The following is a 19,081-nucleotide window of genomic DNA, read 5'->3' as shown; positions in this document are numbered from 1 at the left end:
CCTGATACCGCCATTGGAAAGGGTGTTTCAGACAATCGGACAATCACTTCACTTGAAGCACAGGCAAGGGAAGGGCAATTTATTTTATAGCACCTTTCAACAACAAGGCAATTCAAAGTGCCCTACATAAGTTATAAAAAGACATAAAAAGCTATTAAGACGGGATATAAAAGAAGCACAAGGCAATTTAGACAGTAGTAGGAGTAGATGGATGGTAAAAAATAAGCAAAAATTGAAACACTAAATTATGACAGCAAAAATTACATTGCAGTTACAGTGCAGTGCGAGGTATAAATAAATAATCCCAATTTTAATTTATTAAAAGGCAGTGGAAATTAGAAAAAAATGATGCCTTGTTTTAAAAGAGTCAACCAAGAGTTGGAGCGAACTTTAGGTTACTTAATGTAACCCCGGTTCTTTGATAACAGAGTGAGGTGTTTCACTATGGGAATCGCCTCGGCGTGACCAACTCTGGAAGCTCCAATTACACCATGTCTGTCCGTGACAGACAGGTTGAACTGTGCTAGGGCCACACCCCCTCATATAATCATGTCGACCAGCCGAACAACTCACCGTAGCTCTTTTTGTTTCTGGCCACAGCCATTTTATAAGTCAAAAACAATCGATTTCCGAATGCAACATAACAGGGAGGAGAGTAAAGATGGAAAGCTCCTAAAGCTTAGTTCCATATAAATGCACGGATTATTTCTTGTTTTGTCGTTATTGAAAAACAATATTGACCTTGTAGTTGAAAAAGGAGTCTCATATGGAGTCCGTTCATTTGCATTCGGATATCGACTCGTTTTGACTGTTCAAAACCTTTTATTTTTAGTAAACTTTGGGTACAAAAACAATGTCATCAATAATTTCGTTAAGGTGTAGAGCCCCTGGTGATACTTCGAGCAAAGTTTAATGTTGTTTCGAGCCTTCTTAGTAAAAATAGCTATTTTGAGGCTAGCATAAAAGTGCCCCTAGCACTCCCATTGAGAAGGCCATTTGACCGAAAAACAAAAATACGGTAAATCTTAAAAATGGTGATTCCGTCCTAAATATGCTTTTAAATGAAAGTTTGACTTGGGCACATTCACAAAAAGACCCTATGTTGCATTTGGGCGAAAGTTGCGCTTTAACACACGGAGATCTAAAATCGGGTAGAGGGTAAAAGAGTTACACAGCTTAGCAAACCGATAAACAAATACCGACTAGCTGTCAGAAGAGCAGTTCACCTTGAGGCGGACACTGCTTTCAAACTGTGTAACCACAAGATAAAAACGTTTTGCTAAGTACTTACTCAGCAAATCCAGACTGGGTTGGGAACTGCGTTCGGTGACGTAGTCCTTAACAATCCATCTGTGAACTGTTTAGCACATAACCAACCAAGCTAGCCTAGAAGCGCTGAGGGAGCTTAGTATAGTTTCTTCACGGGAACAAAGCGAGAATGATTTGTAAGGAGCTGGTCGACGTGATTATATGAGGGGGCGTGGCCCTAGCACAGTTCGACCTGTCTATCACGGACAGACGTGGTGTCATTGGAGCTTCCATAGTTGCTGAATAGTGAAAACACCGAACGAAGTTAGAAAAAGAACCTCACGTTTTAAAGGAAGTTTGTTTCAGAGATGGTGGTGCAAAGGCATTTTGAGGCCTTTATCCTTCCAATGTGAGGGTTTGCTACTTTTCTTTGTCTTAAATAATAGCAAACTGAATATCTTTGCGTTTTGGAGTGTTGGTGTTGGTCAGACCAAACAAGCCACTTGAGGATGTCACCTTGCAGACTGATCTCATGAAGTGGCGTATGTATGACACGCCAATTTTTATGCTATTGGCGTATTATCAAGACACATACTCGCTTTTTAGAGTCTTTATCAACGGCGTTTGGCCTCCATTGACTTACATTACCTTGTGATTGCGTGTAAATTTACGCTGTAGCGAGTGGTATGAAAGGGCGAAAATCTGCGTAGGGAGGTTGGTCGGGGCAGTGGATGGGTAAAACACAGGACTTTCACCCAGGAGACCGGGGATCGTGTCCCGCATGTCACGTTTCCTTTGTTTCACGCGTGTCACGTTTCCACCACGCTTTCTTCTTTTCCTAAACCCAACCCCGTTATTGTTTTACTAAACCCAACCCGTTCGCCGTGATGCTAATTCCTCGAGCCGTCGTTCCTGCTCCATGTCTGTGTCGCTCTTACACTGTTGCCCCTGGCAACCAATAGCGTAGGATCCCAAAATGGTGGGCAGGCTCAGACACCTCCCAAATCGATGACAGCAAGCTACCATGATGTATGTCCTCATTGTCAATAGGGCGTAGACATACACACGGATAGCTCAAAATGCGTACAGATAACACGCCACTTGGCTTTAGGAAAGTGGCATGTATGTTTACGCAAAGTCGTCATGTTGCACCTTGAGCTGTCGTTTTCACTATTACCTGACATTTTATAGGCAAAATGTTTAATTGAAAAACTAATCGGCAGATTTATCATTAATGAAAAATAAAAATTGCGAACTCTTTGTTCCTTCAATGAACTAAAAAATTTAAATATTATTTGTTTAAAAAAAAAAAAAAAAAAAAAAAAAAAAAAAATTTTTTTTTTTTAAAAAAAGGAGAGGGAGATAAATATCAGCCTTCTTCAGACACCATGACAGTACTGGAATCTAACTATTGGTTCAGTGAAATGAAAACCGAAGAGGAGTATTCGACTTTAACCTCAGAATGACAATGAAGTGTGCTCTGTAGTGCTGCATAGAGTCTTTGAGAATAAGGAAGATTCCACTAGCTCCACTTGCAGAAGTAGGTCAGGCAGACGCCTACAGTAAGCGACTGCAGGTTAAGTGCTTGTCTTTGTATTCAGAGACAGTGAAGGTCTGCCTTGGCCTCTGGTGGGGGGTGGGGGTGGTCTATGTACAGCGTCTACCCACAAGAGGGAGACAAGTCCACAAAAATGCATATAGTGCAGTTAGTTAGACAGTCTCAGCTATAATGTCTTGAAATTCCAACAGTATCACAATATTAAACTTTAATCTTGTAGCCACGGACCAAGTTTTTTGTCTTATCTTTTTATAACATGTTAATCTGAAACACAGCTTCATCATAAATATATGAGATTATGAATGGAACAAGAAGCAAGGAAGTGACAGATGACAGAAACAGACAAAGGCAGACAGGAGTAAAAGACAAGAAGACTGCATGGAAGAAGAAGCGCTGGCCCTGCTCCGGTGCTCTGCAGTTTGAGGTAGTTGGTTGTATGGTTTCGCATCATAAACAGCCTGGAGATAACTGTACAACCTTCTAGCTTTCCCTGCGGTGTCACCCAGACTTCACACAAAGGACATCACTCTTTATGCCTCTTGAAGTGGTAAGTACGAAGACTGACCTGAAAAAGGACAGAAAGTTTTTAGAGCTGTAGTTAAATTATATATATTATATGAATTGTATTTAAGTGTAGTGTAATACAGTATGTTCTCTCTTTGTTCTCATTCACTTGAAAACATTTTTTAAAACCTTTTACTTTTTCAAGGTCTGTTTTTACTAAGGGTCTGGTGGATGTCTTCTGCAGGGAAGGACAAAAGAGATCATATCCATTATAAAATTTAAAATAATTCATTGTTTCTCCTTTTTTCAATCCCTTAATTATAATGACATGAAAACAAGCTACAAAACTGCATTGACTTTAAATCTAATAGATCTGAAATACTAATCAGGTACTGCTGTCGAGGTCCGGCTAATCCAGACATCAATATACCCACCTTGCTCTGCAGTGCTCTTTGATTTGCTATTTGGTGCAGTCCAATGGGGTATAGAGCCAACTATCAATAGCTGTTTGCTTCTGTGCTTTCTTAGCATGCCGTGCACAAAAACACTGAACATCTTTTCAGACAACATTACGCTGAAATGTGAACAGGAACGTTAAAACCAGGAAAACAGGGAACTCATATATTAATACATTTGTTTGTGAGTCAGGGGCATTTTTGTCTGTAAAGTAAAACATCAGGTTGTACATCCATCCACCGTGATTTCAACAGTTTGAAAATATAAAATTTGAACTGCAGTATGTGACAGCCTTGGATTTTAATTGAAATTTTAATAGTGTAATTACATATTAGGCAAACATGTAGCATTTTATGGCAAAAGGTTTCTAGTTTTTGTTTAGTTTTGATAGCAATCCTCCATGTGCATTCATTCAGTTGACATAAAAATCTCCCAAATGAGCTATCTTTACATGCTTGCCGATCTCTGTAGTCATGGTAGATAATGATGGTGAGCCCAGACGTTAGTATCAGTGTCTCCTGAAGCACGAGGCTGTATGTGAACTTTCTTACCGCCTCCGCCTACTTCTTCTCCCTGCACCCCAACCCCCCCTCCTCACTCCCCACCCCCCCTCTGTCCCCCAGTGTGTCTGGCTAGTGGCTCAGACACTCAGTATCCGCATTGCGTTGCAGTGCTCCAGCGAGGAGGAGAAAAAAGAGCATATATCAGCAATCTCTGCCGAGCTCTGCTCTTTTCTGTATGCACACAAAGAAACGACTCCCTGGCATGTTCCAACTCCAGAGGAAATACAACCGTCACAATAAAGCCGCTTGCCACTCACTATTTTATAAAACGCGGCCAGTTCCTGCATTTGTTTTCACATTTAATACTGACATTTTATAAATAATTTTATACTGTTGTTTCCCTATTAACAGCATTCTTTTTTGTTAATTCCTCTTAAGTTTTTATTGTATTAAAATCCATTTTATCACTGCTTGAAATTTCAAAAACTATACTTACTACTTACTAAGTGTAATTTGGAAGAAGCAAAAGTTCAGCTATGTGAATGTCAATTTTTGATGACTTACTTCATCATAAGCTCAACATGTCATAGAATTTGTGCAGCATCGTCAGATAGATTATGTGATGAATTGTACTGATAGCAGACTGTTGTGTTAACGAAATATGGAAGAAGAGCAGCAGTGTTGTGGTCAGAACGGCTGGGAGGTTAATCACCTTTGGGCTTGCTGTGGCTTTGATCCTCATGCTGTGTAAAATCCACAGCCTCCGTCTGTGAGCTCCCTCCACTGCCTCCTCCCCCCGTTCCCTCTCTCCCTTCCTCACACACACACCCTCTCACACACTCCCTCTCACACAGATGCGTAAAGTGCACTGGTGCACAAGGACATGCACGCTCACACCTCATACACATGCACCTCCCAGATGCATGGACGTTCAAACTCACACAAACAAACACAGTGTAATAGACACCCATTCAGAGACACAGCGCATGAACGTAGACTGCAAGATGGGACGTCACGCCTGGAAAAAATGTAAGGGGTTAGAGTGGGAGAGAGAGAGGAAGAGAGAGAGGGGGAGAGACGAGGATGAAAAAAATGAGGGGAAGGGCTGAGACAGAGCAGGGGGGAGGTGGGGACAGAGTGAGAGAGAGTGTTCAGGCAAGAGAAGAAGAAAGAGAGCGATGGCTGGAGATACTGCATGCTTGCATAAGTGTGTGTGTGTGTGTGTGTGTGTGTGTGTGTGTGTGTGTGTGTGTGTGTGTGTGTGTGTGTGTGTGTGAGCTGTATGTAGGTGACACAGATTTATGAAAGGAGGGGGTCATAGATGGAGGCGCTGTAGGTGGTTGTTGGGGGAAGTGGGGGTGTTGGTACAACACCAGATAATGGAATCAATGCAATTGTGTGTGTGTGTGTGTATGTGTGTGTGTGTGTGTGTGTGTGTGTGTGTGTGTGTGTGTGTGTGTGTGTGTGTGTGTGTGTGTGTGTGTGTGTGTGTGTGTGTGTGTGTGTGTGTGTGTGTGTGTGTGTGTGGCGTACCTGCCTCATAGACATTGCCTGCTCTGACTCTAATCGCCTGGAGAATTAGTGATGTGACTTGGCAGAGGGAAACAGGCACAAAACAGAGCCAGGGACAGCGCCTGAGAGAGGGATAGAAGAAGAGGAGAGACAAAAAGAGGAGAGCGAGAGATAGAGGGGTAGCAAGAGGGGAATAGCTTTCCTGTTCGCCGCCGCGTACAGCACTCAGAAAAAAGAAAGACAGGAGCAGGATAGGTTTTATCAAGCGTTATATTCTTTACCACTGGATTAATTGTTGCTTTTTTTTCTCTCAAGGGGAAAACGGATCAATACTGTAACTCATCGTAAGAGTGCGTTGTGTTATACTGTATGTGTGTTTGTGTGTGAGTGTGTGTGTGCGCGCGTGTACCTGTTTTATGTACATGCACTTGTATGCATGTGCACATGGACATAAGTACATATGTCTGTGTGTTTATGTAAGGAACACCAGGAAAGGGCGAATGGTGAGTTCAGAATGACTTAAACGGGCTGGCTAAAAAATTTAGACAAACAATTCAATTGACCACGTCCGCCCGCCATCTTTCCTTCATTTATGTCCACCTTCATGTTCATTCTTTTTGACGTGGTTAATTTTTTACATGAGAATATTTCTCTTCATTCTCCCTCTAGTTTTATCCTCCGGTCTTTGTCTCTCATGCTTTTGAGAGCAGCAGAGGAGCTCATGAAACTGGGACAGAGGAAAACATCTCAAAGCACAGAGACAAAGAGGAAACAGAGAGAGGCAGTCTAATTTCTCACACTGGCAGCAAAAGGCTTCATGTTCTGTGCCTTGGTGGAGTCGCATGTTTGCCTGCATGTGTGTGCACCTGGCCACAGACAGATTGCAGTAAGTTAGGGATTGCTCTGGATCGTTGGCAATGAAGCTGTCATCTGCACAGACTTGCATGTGATGCAAATGTAGCTTTTCTGCTATGTACCAGTTGTTTGGACCCTGGCTCATATTCTTCATGTGGCATCTGCAGTGTCAGGCTTGTGTGACATTTATTTTGTCTGGGGAAAAGTAAATCAGTGTCACTCCCTCAAGGCTGAACATCTTTGTGATGGGGGAGTGATTGCATAATCCTGTGAGATCACAAGGCCTGTAGGAAATATAAGACGACAGTGTTGTCTGAAGCTCCAGGCACAGCTGTCTGTGGATGTTTCATGCATGTGCACAGGCAAAGCGTCGAGTGTGTGTGTGTGTGTGTGTGTGTGTGTGTGTGTGTGTGTGTGTGTGTGTGTGTGTGTGTGTGTGTGTGTGTGTGTGTGTGTCTATGAACTGTACTGTATGACCGCTCTGTTGGAGCTTAACGCTCATATGCTTGTGTGCTCATCCTATATGCAAATCCCAATTTATACATTAAATTTGAGGATTTTCGTCTGCGTATGTGTGTCTTTGTCTATCTGTCTGCCAGCAGGGGGCATTTTGTTTGAATGTCTTGCACAGATCTGCACTGAATAAAAGGTGCTGGCTATTTTAGGAGGACAGACAAAGAGGGCCCTGACTATGAAACGAACGGATAAACAACGAAAATTTATAATTATATGTTTTGCAATGTACTAAATCTTTCTCTTTCTGCAGGATGTGATCCAGTCCATTTTGTGCAGACGTGTCAAGCGGAAACATTTCATGTCAAACTGCATCGGCATCGATAGATAAACAACAGTAGCCATCCAATATGACTGTTTCTTATTTTATATATTTTTTTTTTTTGTCTATTTTTGTTATGATATAAGATGCTATGTATCTATCGGTAGTTAAAATGTAGATTTAATGTCAGAAGTTAATCTCACTGATCTTAAATAACAAAATAATTAATAATAAACATACATGGCCCATATACATACCGGCATACATAACATATGGAAATATATTTTTTCATGTTGAAATTTCAGGGTTTACAGAAATATTTAAGACCTGTTGGATTTTACCTGCAGACAGATGACTGTCTATCGGTGTGCTTCATTGTCCCTGAGACCCTTAACCTGTGATGATATGAAAGGTCACAGGTGAGGTCCTTGGGAACAAAGTTGCATGCAGCTGCATCTGGAGGCCACATTTCCTGTCATTAGACAGAGAAAACCTATTACAAGTTGTGTACTTTTTTTTTTAAATCATGAGATTATCACAAGCGTCAGATGTATGTATCAAACAATGTATCAGAGATCAGAGTAAATCTGCAGAGCAGTTTCATCTGCATGAACTCATCTGGAGAGAATTCCCCAAACTTTCCAGACATGGAAAGCCAAGAAGAGACTACGTGGTTCTCTGGAGGGGGCAGTACCTTTTGGCAGGCTTTGTACACGGTTCAATAAAAAGACAGCCAAGGTTCGTGACCCCGATGAATGATTCACATGGGATTTTTAAATCTGTTCACAGACACTGAAAATTACATCCAAGACTTGTCGTTAAGATACACTTTCATAGTTGCATTAAGAAAAAGACAGCCAAGTGTACTCCCCTTGATGCTCATTCATTAGTAGAAATTGTAAAGCTCCTCACAGCAACTGAATATATTTGTTATTGTTGGTGTGAAAGAAAATGTTTATTTTCATAAGGCTGCAGCTGCTGATCATTGTCTCAATTAATCCATAAAATGTCAGAAAATAGTGAAACCCAAACGCTTAATTGATTTTCTGCCGATCGACTAGTTGATTAATCAGCTGGTTCTACGTTTTCATGATTTTTATGTATAAATGATTTGCACCTTGTTGTGGATTTTTTTCCTTTTAATTAACTGAAAATATGACAGTGAAATTCAATAAATGGTGAAAACTTGTGCTGTTTTAGTTAAACATGTCAATTTATTTTACTGACCTTACTGGTGTTTCGTGGCATGTGAGCAGCGTAGGATACATTTTTGCTCACCCAGTCAGGGATTTAATGTAATATAAACATTTTAGATGCATGTAGTAATGATCAACATGTGAGAACACAAATATAATTTGTCACATTTTTCTGACTACTTCACAAAGCACCCGGGCCGGCAGTTATTAGGTGAATAAATGGGAGTGACGTGGTCCTCTTTCAGACTCTCAGCCTGACACTCAGCCAGGGTGGCTCAGTGTTCCCTGGCTCACAGCCCCTCCATGTGTTTGTGCATCCCAGGACAGTTGACATTGATTGTGCTGGAGACAGACTGAGACACATTAGTACCCAGCTCGCTTCTGCCGCTGAAAAACACATTAACTGGCTGCATTGGAAGCCCTGTCTGGTAACCATGGCAAAGCACACGGGGAGGGAGGAGGAGGAGGGTTGAGACGGGGCAGTGGGTTCAGAGCGCAGTCTCTCAGGGGTTGTCTTTCTCAAACGCTCCTTTCCTTTCCTCCGGCCACGTCTGTCATTTTCTCTAATAGCCGCTCTCTCCCTCTTTCAAACTGACACTTCTCTCTCTCTCTCAGGCTTTCCTCTCCTCACACATAAACACAATTTGCATATTTATTTCTCTTCTCTTGCATTCTTCTCATTGACTCTGACATCATCAGTCTGCCTTTACCTTATACTCCACCACTTATCCAACTACCCTGTGCAACATAATCTGCCTCTCTCTAGTTTGCCTCCCCCCCCCATGTCTTTTCTTTCTTTGTCAATATAGTTTCCCCCCTGGAGAGCAACAGGAAAGACAAGAAGGAGCTAAAACAATGTGAAAATGTAGAATGAACTCAGCTAAAACATACACTGAAGGAGGACAGATTAGGTTTCCACAACTAATAATATTGATGTATTAAGGATAATGAATAAACAGTAGTAGTAGGCCTATTTTTCGAAGTGTGTTCTTTAAAGTTTTTAAAGGTGCTATATAAATAAAGTTATTATTTCTAGTTTTTTATATATTTGTTGTACTTCTGGGGCTGTGACTTTTCCCTGTGTGTGATCAAACAAGTTTATCTTCAAGGTTCAAGGATATGCATCTTATCTTATAAATCAGTCTTAGGGCCTGTGTTTTTAAAGTTCAGCTATGTAACTCTTGCTGAACTGCAGCCACTGTGGCCTCTAGTGGCAGTTACAGGATAATGGTAAATATTAATTGTAACACTAGCGCAAGTAGAGAAGTATTCTAAAGTCAGTAAACTGATTCGGTTATGTCCGTTACATAGTAATATATAATATTAGCGACTATAAGCTACTGGTCATAACAGACCAAGTAAGGCTTGGTGCAAGAAAGTGGTGCAAAGAACTGTCCCCAAGCTCCTCAAATAAAATCTGCCACGAAAAAGATTCCTTGAACAAAAAGCAAGTTCGTTTTAGAACCTTTCAGCTAGAAGAACTCATCAGAAATGACAATTTTTTGAAAAGTATATAATTATGATATAATGAGAAATAAAACTTAAAATGGACGTCAGTTTTACTTAAATTACATATCAAACAAAGGAAAACCATTAAACCAGCCTGCCTTCTAGGTAATGCTGGTGTACCTGAATGTAATTATTAAATGCTTCTTCACATAAGTTTCTACACTATAGTTACATTTTATGAGAATATGTTTATAATTTAGGTTTGTATCAGCACTTTAAGTTTTATTATCAGATACATTTTCAGTTAGCATGAGTGTAATTTAGAGTGTAGGATGTGTATCAGTGTTGGAGTTAAATTTGTATATTATTTCTAGAGTTTTGTTACTTACCTCCATCACTGTATTTTGTCCCTCTTTACACCGTGCATAATGATATTATTAGTCCAATAATTATTTACACTTTAGAAATTAGTCTGTAAGGGGCAGTGCTGAGCTACAGTCCAGAATTTGGTCGAGGTGGCAAAGCATATATTAAAGGACAATTCCGGCGCAAAATGAACCTAGGGGTTAATAACATATGTGTACCGAGTCAACCGTTCTCTGGAATATGTTTTGATGCTAATCGAATGTGTCCCTAGCTTGAAACAAGCTAGCGCAAACCGGTGATTAGCTTCTAACGCTAGCTTTCGGGGCAGAGGGTAAATCGCTATTTTATACGCACAACCGGCGCAACGTCATAGAATGTCTCTGAACAGATTCACGCCCACTTTTAGGGGAAAACAACAATCCCACGTTCCCCATAGACGACAACAGCGTAACGACAGAGGAAATGTAAATCGCTCCAAACTTTTACTTTAAACAAACCGTTTTGAATTAATAACTATGCCGAAAGGTTGCTGAGTAGCTTGTTGCACCAACAATACATCCAAAAACCCCGGTCTTACATTTGTCCTCTTGCCATGTCCTAAAATATATCCTGATAGATGGGCTTTGGACCAGACCACCGGCAATCAAACTTAGTTTATTAAGGTATTGTGAATGCTCAGGTTCAGGCAAGGTCACAATATAAACATTAGACGTGTATAAAACAAACCATCTGTTTAACAAGAAAAAAAATCCACACACATTTGTTATGATCCAAACACACGTCAAATTGCACTGACTTCTATTATATATGGGACCGTCTGTTTTCTATCCCCCAAAAGGGGGCGCGGCCTTGAGTTTTAGCAAAGTACCCGTTATGTGCCGGTTGTGCGTATACCACTAACAAGGCTCAAAATAGCACCACACTTCAACGGTAGCATAATGAGCAGTGAGAACTTTGTAAGTATACAGACTTTTATTAAAAAGATAGATTATAAAGACAGTAGCGTTCATGTTTACACGCAGGCGTCATCTTGGAAAACAGTCATGATCAGTCGAACCATGAACGCTGTGTTTGAGCTAGCTATGTTACTAGTTACTGGTTTCTGGTTACTGGTTACTGGTTACTGGTTGCACGTCGTTCGACTGGTCATGACTGTTTTCCAAGATGGCGCCTGCATGTAAACAAGCAAGAATGCTACTGTCTTTATAATCATAAAAATAATAAAATAGTGATTTACTCTCTGCCCCAAAGGCTAGCGTTAAAGCAAATCACCGGTTTGCGCTAGCTTGTTTCAAGCTAGAGACACATTCGATTAGCATGAAAAAATATCCCAGAGAATGGTCGACTCGGTACACATAGTTATTAACCCCTAGGTTCATTTTGTGCCGGAATTGTCCTTTAAAACAAAGATCCTCTATCCTAAAACACTGTACTTCATTACATTTTAAATTCAAATTAAACAACAATAAATAAAGGAGACATTGTAATTATTTTAACCGAGTATAGGCTACACTTTGTGATACCATTTACTCTACTACTGTACATTTAATTTCAATTATCTGACAGCTGTAGGCAGTTGGGAGTTTGTTTCTAAAAATATGTTGTTAAAGATGTTCATGCTCAGTTGGGATAGATTTGTCAAACTATGGTGTTAACATTGTACATCTATCTTTTACAAATCTGAGTGGCTTTAAGATGCTGGGATTCACAAAAAGGACAGACAATTCTACCTTACGTCTTTGGTAAGTTGTAAGTTAACAACACTTCAGGTAAAATGTAACATACTGTATATCAGATGATGATGAAGTGGACATTTAAAATATGTTTTTAACAGAAACCAACCCAAACCCTACAGTACATGGAGCGACTGACACAGGAGTATCTGACACATGGCTAACTAGTCATGTAGTATGACATTAGTATTTAAAATAAATATTAAAGAGATGTGATTTTACGCACCACAAAATCAGAAATTTGGCACTAAAAATGTTGATTTTCCTCATAGCCTTTTTTCTTTCGATGTGTGAGTGTGGGCCCAAATAAAGCATATTCAACTGATCACAATTATTTCTGATGATCAGAGAAACTGGTCTATTTATTCTAGTTTCATTTTACTGCAGATAATTCTGTACTTGTACTAATTTTACTTTTCTCATCCTCTTCAATGTAGCCTACTATGGCACATTATGTTTCCAGGTATACTTAGACCATTGTATAAACTTACTCATTCCTGGGGCTGAGATCATGCACGGATGGGCCTGTTTTAGATTTGCATATAAGGATTGTAAGCACATTTGTTTGACTAACTTTTAACAAGTATTATAGTAGTGTTGTCTCTTTTTTATACTAATAGGCTAGATAAGATGAAAGATAAGATTAACTTTATTGATCATACATAGGGGACTTGAGTGTCACAGCAGCAGAAGTACAAGAACAAAATTGTATGTTTTTCAAAATGAAAACAAGTGAATTTAATGATGAATGTTATGTTTTATTTAGCAGAATTGCATTGTGTTGTTCTCTCCTATCCAATATTTCCCATATTTCTGCTTCACTCCGCTAGATACTCATTCCATCGCTGTAGATTTTGAAGCTGACTATTACCTGGAAAACAATCTAGTCCATAGTCATAGCGATTGTCTAAGGCCCTAAATTTCACCAAATACTGATTATTGGTCCCCCCTGTGCCACCCCACTTAGAAAATCCTGGAATCACCCCTGTGTCTGTGTGGGCTGCTACAGTAACCTATATGTAAAAAAAATTACAGTAATGGCCTGGGAGTCAGCAGGGATGCTGAGGCGGAACTGAAACTCGGCGCTGCAGTTTCCTTTAGAGCCTCCTAAACGTCACGGACGGCCGGAAGTGGTCGCAAATTTAAACAGCCATCACAGCAACAATACGCACGGACTTTCACTTTACGGGCTGTCTGATGAATCGCTAGTTTATGAAAAATTAAGTTAACTTCTTGCAGAGGATTTCTTTTAAGGTGAGATATGCACACTGTTTATTGTAGTATTTTTTCTGCTTCATGCCGCTTGCTACTCTTTCCATCGCCGTAGATTTTGAAGCTGACTATTACCTGGAAAACAATCTAGTTCATAGTCATAGCGTTTGTCTAAGGCCCTAAATTTCACCAAATATATTGTGCTTCAGGTACACTTGAGAATGCATGGGGCTTTAATGATTTTTAAAAATATTTTGCAGATGTTTCAATCTGTAAATATGCAGCCTAAGAACACTTAATTATCATTTGCATGTTATTGCTAGCCCCCTATACTATCGGTGCAACTTCCCGCCGTTGCATGTCTATTCAGAAAATAGACATAGCCGTTCAAAACCCATCTAAAAAGATATGTAGCCATGTATTAATTGCTTTCTTAATAATATTTAAAAATGCACATGGGTATGCAATGTCGCTCTGCAGACTAGGTTGTTGTTTACGTAGATTGTATTTGTTCCACGTGCTTTTTATTAATTTATAGCAAAACATTAATATTGCAGCCACAATTTTTTTTTCCCATTAATAATAGTTTTTCTGTAATGGAGAACGTTTTTAAGCTGTCACGAGTTGCTCAGTAAAGCATTTGACAGGTAACGTTATAATACATAGCCTACTTTCTGTAATAAAACACTAAATAAATAAATAAAAAATAGTATATCCAGAATGATGATCAGATGGGGGACCATGGGGCAAAATCAACATGCTAACCAAATATTCACATTTCTACTAATTTCCACTGTATTACTAATAAATACTTTGATAATAGATGCAGAAATTACAATGTGCTGTTTCAAATTCAGTGTCACTTTTGAAGATTCAACATAGAAGGCACCATTGCTGTCATGACAGTACACAAAACTAAATATATATTTAAATATATACCAGCTCTAGTCTACAATTACAAAAACCTAAACTAAATTGCTATACAATTAGTACAATTACTAAACATGCATTGTTTAGGTTACTACCCTTAGGGTTGGGTACCTTTTCACATCTGAACCAATATCTCTACCGATTCCTGAAATTCAGTTCCAGTACCCAACGGTACCTATTTTTGGTACTTTCCCTGTGTAATTGCAAAACAAGTATTTCAGTTGTAAAAATAATTCCAAATCTATTTATCCTATTAAACAAAAATAAAAAATAAAACCCCTCCCTCTCTCCTTCCAAACCCATCGCTACAACCTATTAAATTGAATAATTATTAATTTCTTACTCACTCTCGGTGTGTGTGTGTGTGTGTGTGTGTGTGTGTGTGTGTGTGTGTGTGTGTGTGTGTGTGTGTGTGTGTGTGTGTGTGTGTGTGTGTGTGTGTGTGTGAGTGAGAGATGTATGTAGGTGACACAGATTGAAATGTGTATATATCACTTCATTTAGATTTTCTTTTTTAAATGTCTCATATTGTAACATCTGTTTTGTTAACAGGACTTTCTGGTAAATTACACTAAATCAGCATGTCTTGTTAAAACTAGGGCTCAAACTAGCAACTATTTTTAATTTACAAACAATTAATTGATTTTTTAAATAGTTTCCAATTCATTTTATTTTAATTGACTAATCGTTGCAGCACAAGAAACATTTCTTATCTTACACAGAACGAGATTATTGATTAAATATTAATTGTGCTTTTCAATGTTCAATTTACAGGTGCAAACCTAACGGAAGAAGTCCAAGCTGACGGCAAAAGTATGGAAGAAGAAATGAGAACGGCTGAGACAGAACAAGGAGATGTGGCGAGCAATGAGGGAGAATGCAGTGTAGAAATGGCCAACAGTCCAACTAAAAAAGGAAGGGGGAGGCCACAAGGTTCAAAGAAGTTAAAGGTTTGTGTTACAGACGTTAACCTAATGGAGCTGGTTTCAGGCATTTCCAATGGTGGGTCTACACAGCCCCCGAGGAAAAGAGGGCGTCCAAAACTCACAAAACAGGCAGAGCACCAAGGAGCAGGAGACGACCATGCTGATGATTCTGTGCAAACCCAAGGCTCCGAGAAACACGCCAGTAATGAAGACAGTCTTACGACAGACTGTTCTCCTAAGAAAAGAGGCAGGCCAAGAAAGCATCTCAGCTATAGCACCCCTGAGAAGGCTGATACTAAAGACTTAATGAACGGTGGCTCTGAGACACCAAAAGCGAGAAGTGGTCGTCCAAAAGGATCCACGAAGCGTAAGTTAGAGAGTTTAACAAGTGAAGAAACTGAAGGTGGTTTTGTAACACGTCGGCTGGAGACAGAGTTGAGCAGTGAGGGGGAGGAGGAGAGAGGAGATAAAGAACAAGCTAAGAGGGGAAGAGGTCGACCTAAAGGCTCTTTAAACAAGAAACCCCCTGCATATAAGGTGGGCAGTCCTCGGAGAAGCCTGACTACAAAAGAGAAACGTGGTCGACCAAGAAAACAACCAACCACAAGGGGAAGGCCTAGGAAATACCCTTTGCCGTCACCTGAGGAACTGAAAAAGCCAAAAGTATGGAAGCCGCTGGGAAGGCCGAGGAAATACCCACGTGTTGATCCTCCAGAGGGGTCTCTGCCAGCCCCTCGCAGAAGCCGCGGTCGGCCTCGCAAGTCAGAGTCCAAGAAAGGCGCTCACTTGCGCAAGAATTTGCCAGCCTCTTCATCCTCACCATGCAACCCCAATGTTGGATCCCCGAGAAAGAGGGGCCGTCCCCCAAGTACTCCAAAAAAAGATGCTGGAAGTCCGCGGAAAAGGGGCCGCCCCAAAGGTTCCTCACCATGCAACCCCAATGTTGGATCCCCGAGAAAGAGGGGCCGTCCCCCAAGTACTCCAAAAAAAGATGCTGAAATCCCGCGGAAAAGGGGCCGCCCCAAAGGTTCAGTCAACAAAAAGGAAGCCGGAAATGAAACGCAGCTTGACGGCCATTCAAAAGCAAAAGGCGATTCATCTCCTGTTGTTGTGGAACATGAAGCAGAGCTGGCAGAAGACGAGGTGGAGCATGACGATGCAGAGGCTTCCATGGAGCCCGACACAGAGGCGTCCATTGTGCACGACACGGAGATGACCATCGAGCACGACACAGAAACGTCCATCATGGACAATACTGAAGAATCACTCATCGATTAGGATGCAAGCTTTGAAGTTAGTAACCAGGCTTAATGAACCATCCTGGTCAGACCAAAATGTTGCTGTAGTAGTAGTAGAATACAATATTGTCAATGAAAACACATGGTTTTAACATCTTGTCAGTCGGGTAGGCTAAATATCAGCAGCTTTTCTGTTTTCCTGACTTACTTGTCCATCTTGTTTTATTGTGCTTGATTTTTACTTTATTTCTGTCATTTGAGTAAGCAGTAGTACTAATAATCTTTTACTAGAACTGGCATGTATAGTTTATCATCATAGACTGATTGTTCCAGTTTTCATTCAGCTTTCAGCTGAGTGTTTGTCAGTTAAACTGTAGATTTAAAATGGTTGCTGGGAAATGACTTGGAAGAGGAAAAAAAGATGTTGGAGAAAAAAAGTACAGTAAAAGTATAGAGAGACCAAGTTTCCGGGCTAGCCTCTGTTCCACTGGCTTCTGTAACTCAATACAATCTCTCATTCTGCATTTCTTGCATTGACCTTTTTGAAAAATGTTGTGTTCTTGGGGTTGGTTTGCTTTCCATATTTTAGGACAAACTGACTTATGAATACAGAGTGATATCACATTCTTTAAAAATGAAACTGTTTTCGCCAACTGATTTCCAACCCTGACCTATATTTGGCACATGACAAGAGATAATCTGACTCAAGGACACATGAGAACTTGTTTTATTTAGTTTTATCAATATTTTTTATGGTAACAATGTATCAAAAATTCCAAATGTGATTCTGAATAAAGTTTTATTGCTTCTGGAACAAAACCCGGAAGTTGTGCATTCACTTTGGCTCTCTGTTGAGAATGTGAGAGTTTCAATGGCTTTCCAGATAAAATACATCAAATGATGTCATCATTTTCTCAATGTTATTTCACAGTTTTTATTTTGCCTTAATTGCTGAAGCTTTGAATGTACCATCAGTTAGTTACTTAGCTCAATGGGTTGTCCTGTACAGGTCAGCCTCTCAACTTTTCTTTACATGCATTCGACAGGACGAAAAGCTCGGTATCGAATGCCTTCCCGCCACTCAGTCGGCCAGAAGATTTCCTCTTCCTCTTCCACTTGTACCAATTGCTTTTTTAGTTTGTTTATAGAGTTATTTCACTCTTTTCTCTAAATGTTTACATGTAGCTTTGAAGCCTTTTCTTTTTTTATATAACTTGGGACTTTCATGAGATTAAATTCACATGATTGGATGATTTTACAAACATTCATTGTTTTTTTTTAACACAGTGTAAAAATTGCGTGCCATGGGTCAAACAAATGAAGTCTCTAAATGCCAAATTGTGCTTTGGTGTGTCAAGTTATCGAAATCAAAATTTCATCTGGCTTTATGAAGTCAAATTATTTTAAGTGGACATATTTGGATTTTGTGTGTTTTAAACAAGAAGTCAATAATTTGTGAGATTATGCTCTTGAAATAAAATGTGGATCTTGCTCTTTTATTTTCTAGTGTGGTGTGATGTTTGGTTTATGTATGGCTCATTCCATTTTTTTTTTTACCTCCAGACAGTTTACATAACTTAATGATGTAGGCAAATACATTTGGGTTTGTGGGCAGAAGCTCCACCCTTTCCAGTCCTGTTTGAAGACTTGACTGATGTGCTGTGGACCTGAGTCAAGTTAAAGCAGCTAAAGCAAATGCTCTGTTTGTTTGGACAGATGAAACACTCCAAACTAGGAAACCTGTACAAGTCAATTTGTGTGTAGATACAAAAACGTATTGTAAAATATTTTACAGGGAGAACTAGCATTATATGTTGTTACCAAGCTAAGCGCCGGACTCAGCAACGGTGCCTCTGCAAAATAGCCTCGGGAAAGATCTTGTTTTGGTGGAACGTGCACGTGGAGTACGACCTCTGGAATTAAGATGGTTGTTAAGTGTGTGATGAGAATTTTACTCAAAAAAAAAAAAAAGAAATATAATGTGATTATCGGTTGTAGCTTGGAGGACTGGAATGCAAACAGAAAGCGGAAGGTGAGGGACATCCGGTGGAACCTCCAGCTGGCACCGGAACTATCCCATATATTGAAAAAAAGTAACAAATAATTGAATATTCTATTGCACAGCCAGATCCGATTCGACTGACAATCTGCAAATCCTAATAGATTTATAGGCTACCATTACAGTTTTATTATGAGAGCACAAATTCCTCGCTAATGCAAGAGCACAAATTATTCATTCGAGAACACAAATTATAATGTTGAGCGCAAATTACTCATTCGAGAAAAATGTATTCAATTGAGACCACAAATTGTTGAATAAAGTGCATGAATCAATGTTGGGCACATATTACACATTTAAAAACGCAAATTATTAGAGATCACAAACCATTAAATTGAGAGCACAAATGATTAATTCGAGAGCACGAACTACTAATTCAAGATTACAAATTAGTTTTTTTTTTATGACACCTCCTGGTCTCCGTACAGGGGCCTTTTTGGGTTTGAAAAACTTGCAGAGGTGGAGGTAACCGTAAGGATCTATTTTGCTACAACGAGGGAATTTGACTAAAGGTGGGCGGATCTTTGCGGTGACGTTTTCGGTACGTGAGGCAGTATCACC

At 39.9% G+C, this 19,081-nt stretch overlaps 2 protein-coding genes across 5 annotated transcripts in view; both read left to right on the top strand.

The window, feature by feature from the left end:
* LOC120571632 (serine/arginine repetitive matrix protein 1-like) overlaps positions 1-17,960 on the top strand; it is a 32,809-nt gene extending 14,849 nt beyond the window's left edge. Inside the window, exons 1-3 of one of the 3 annotated variants that reach the window (XM_039820691.1) lie at positions 13,261-13,409; positions 15,072-16,077; positions 16,186-17,960. In XM_039820691.1, coding sequence (XP_039676625.1) covers positions 15,113-16,077; positions 16,186-16,501 — 1,281 coding nt within the window. In that variant the 5' untranslated portion in view covers positions 13,261-13,409; positions 15,072-15,112 and the 3' untranslated portion in view covers positions 16,502-17,960. Of the gene's footprint in view, positions 1-13,260; positions 13,410-15,071 lie in introns of those variants that run through there. The other 2 variants (XM_039820689.1, XM_039820690.1) reach the window with 2 other exon arrangements.
* Positions 17,961-19,057: 1,097 nt separating this feature from the next.
* The window catches only part of LOC120571903 (transmembrane protein 79-like), a 10,310-nt gene continuing 10,286 nt past the window's right edge, over positions 19,058-19,081 (top strand). The window contains exon 1 of one of the 2 annotated variants that reach the window (XM_039821037.1): positions 19,058-19,081. This exon is cut by the window's right edge and continues 150 nt beyond it. The gene's annotated coding sequence lies outside the window, so the exon portion shown is untranslated. The other variant, XM_039821036.1, reaches the window with a different exon arrangement.

This window comes from Perca fluviatilis, chromosome 13 (assembly GCF_010015445.1).
Source record: "Perca fluviatilis chromosome 13, GENO_Pfluv_1.0, whole genome shotgun sequence".
Lineage (NCBI taxonomy): Eukaryota > Metazoa > Chordata > Actinopteri > Perciformes > Percidae > Perca > Perca fluviatilis.
The sequence above is the reverse complement of the archived record's forward strand: the minus strand, read 5'-3'. Positions and strand labels throughout refer to the sequence as shown.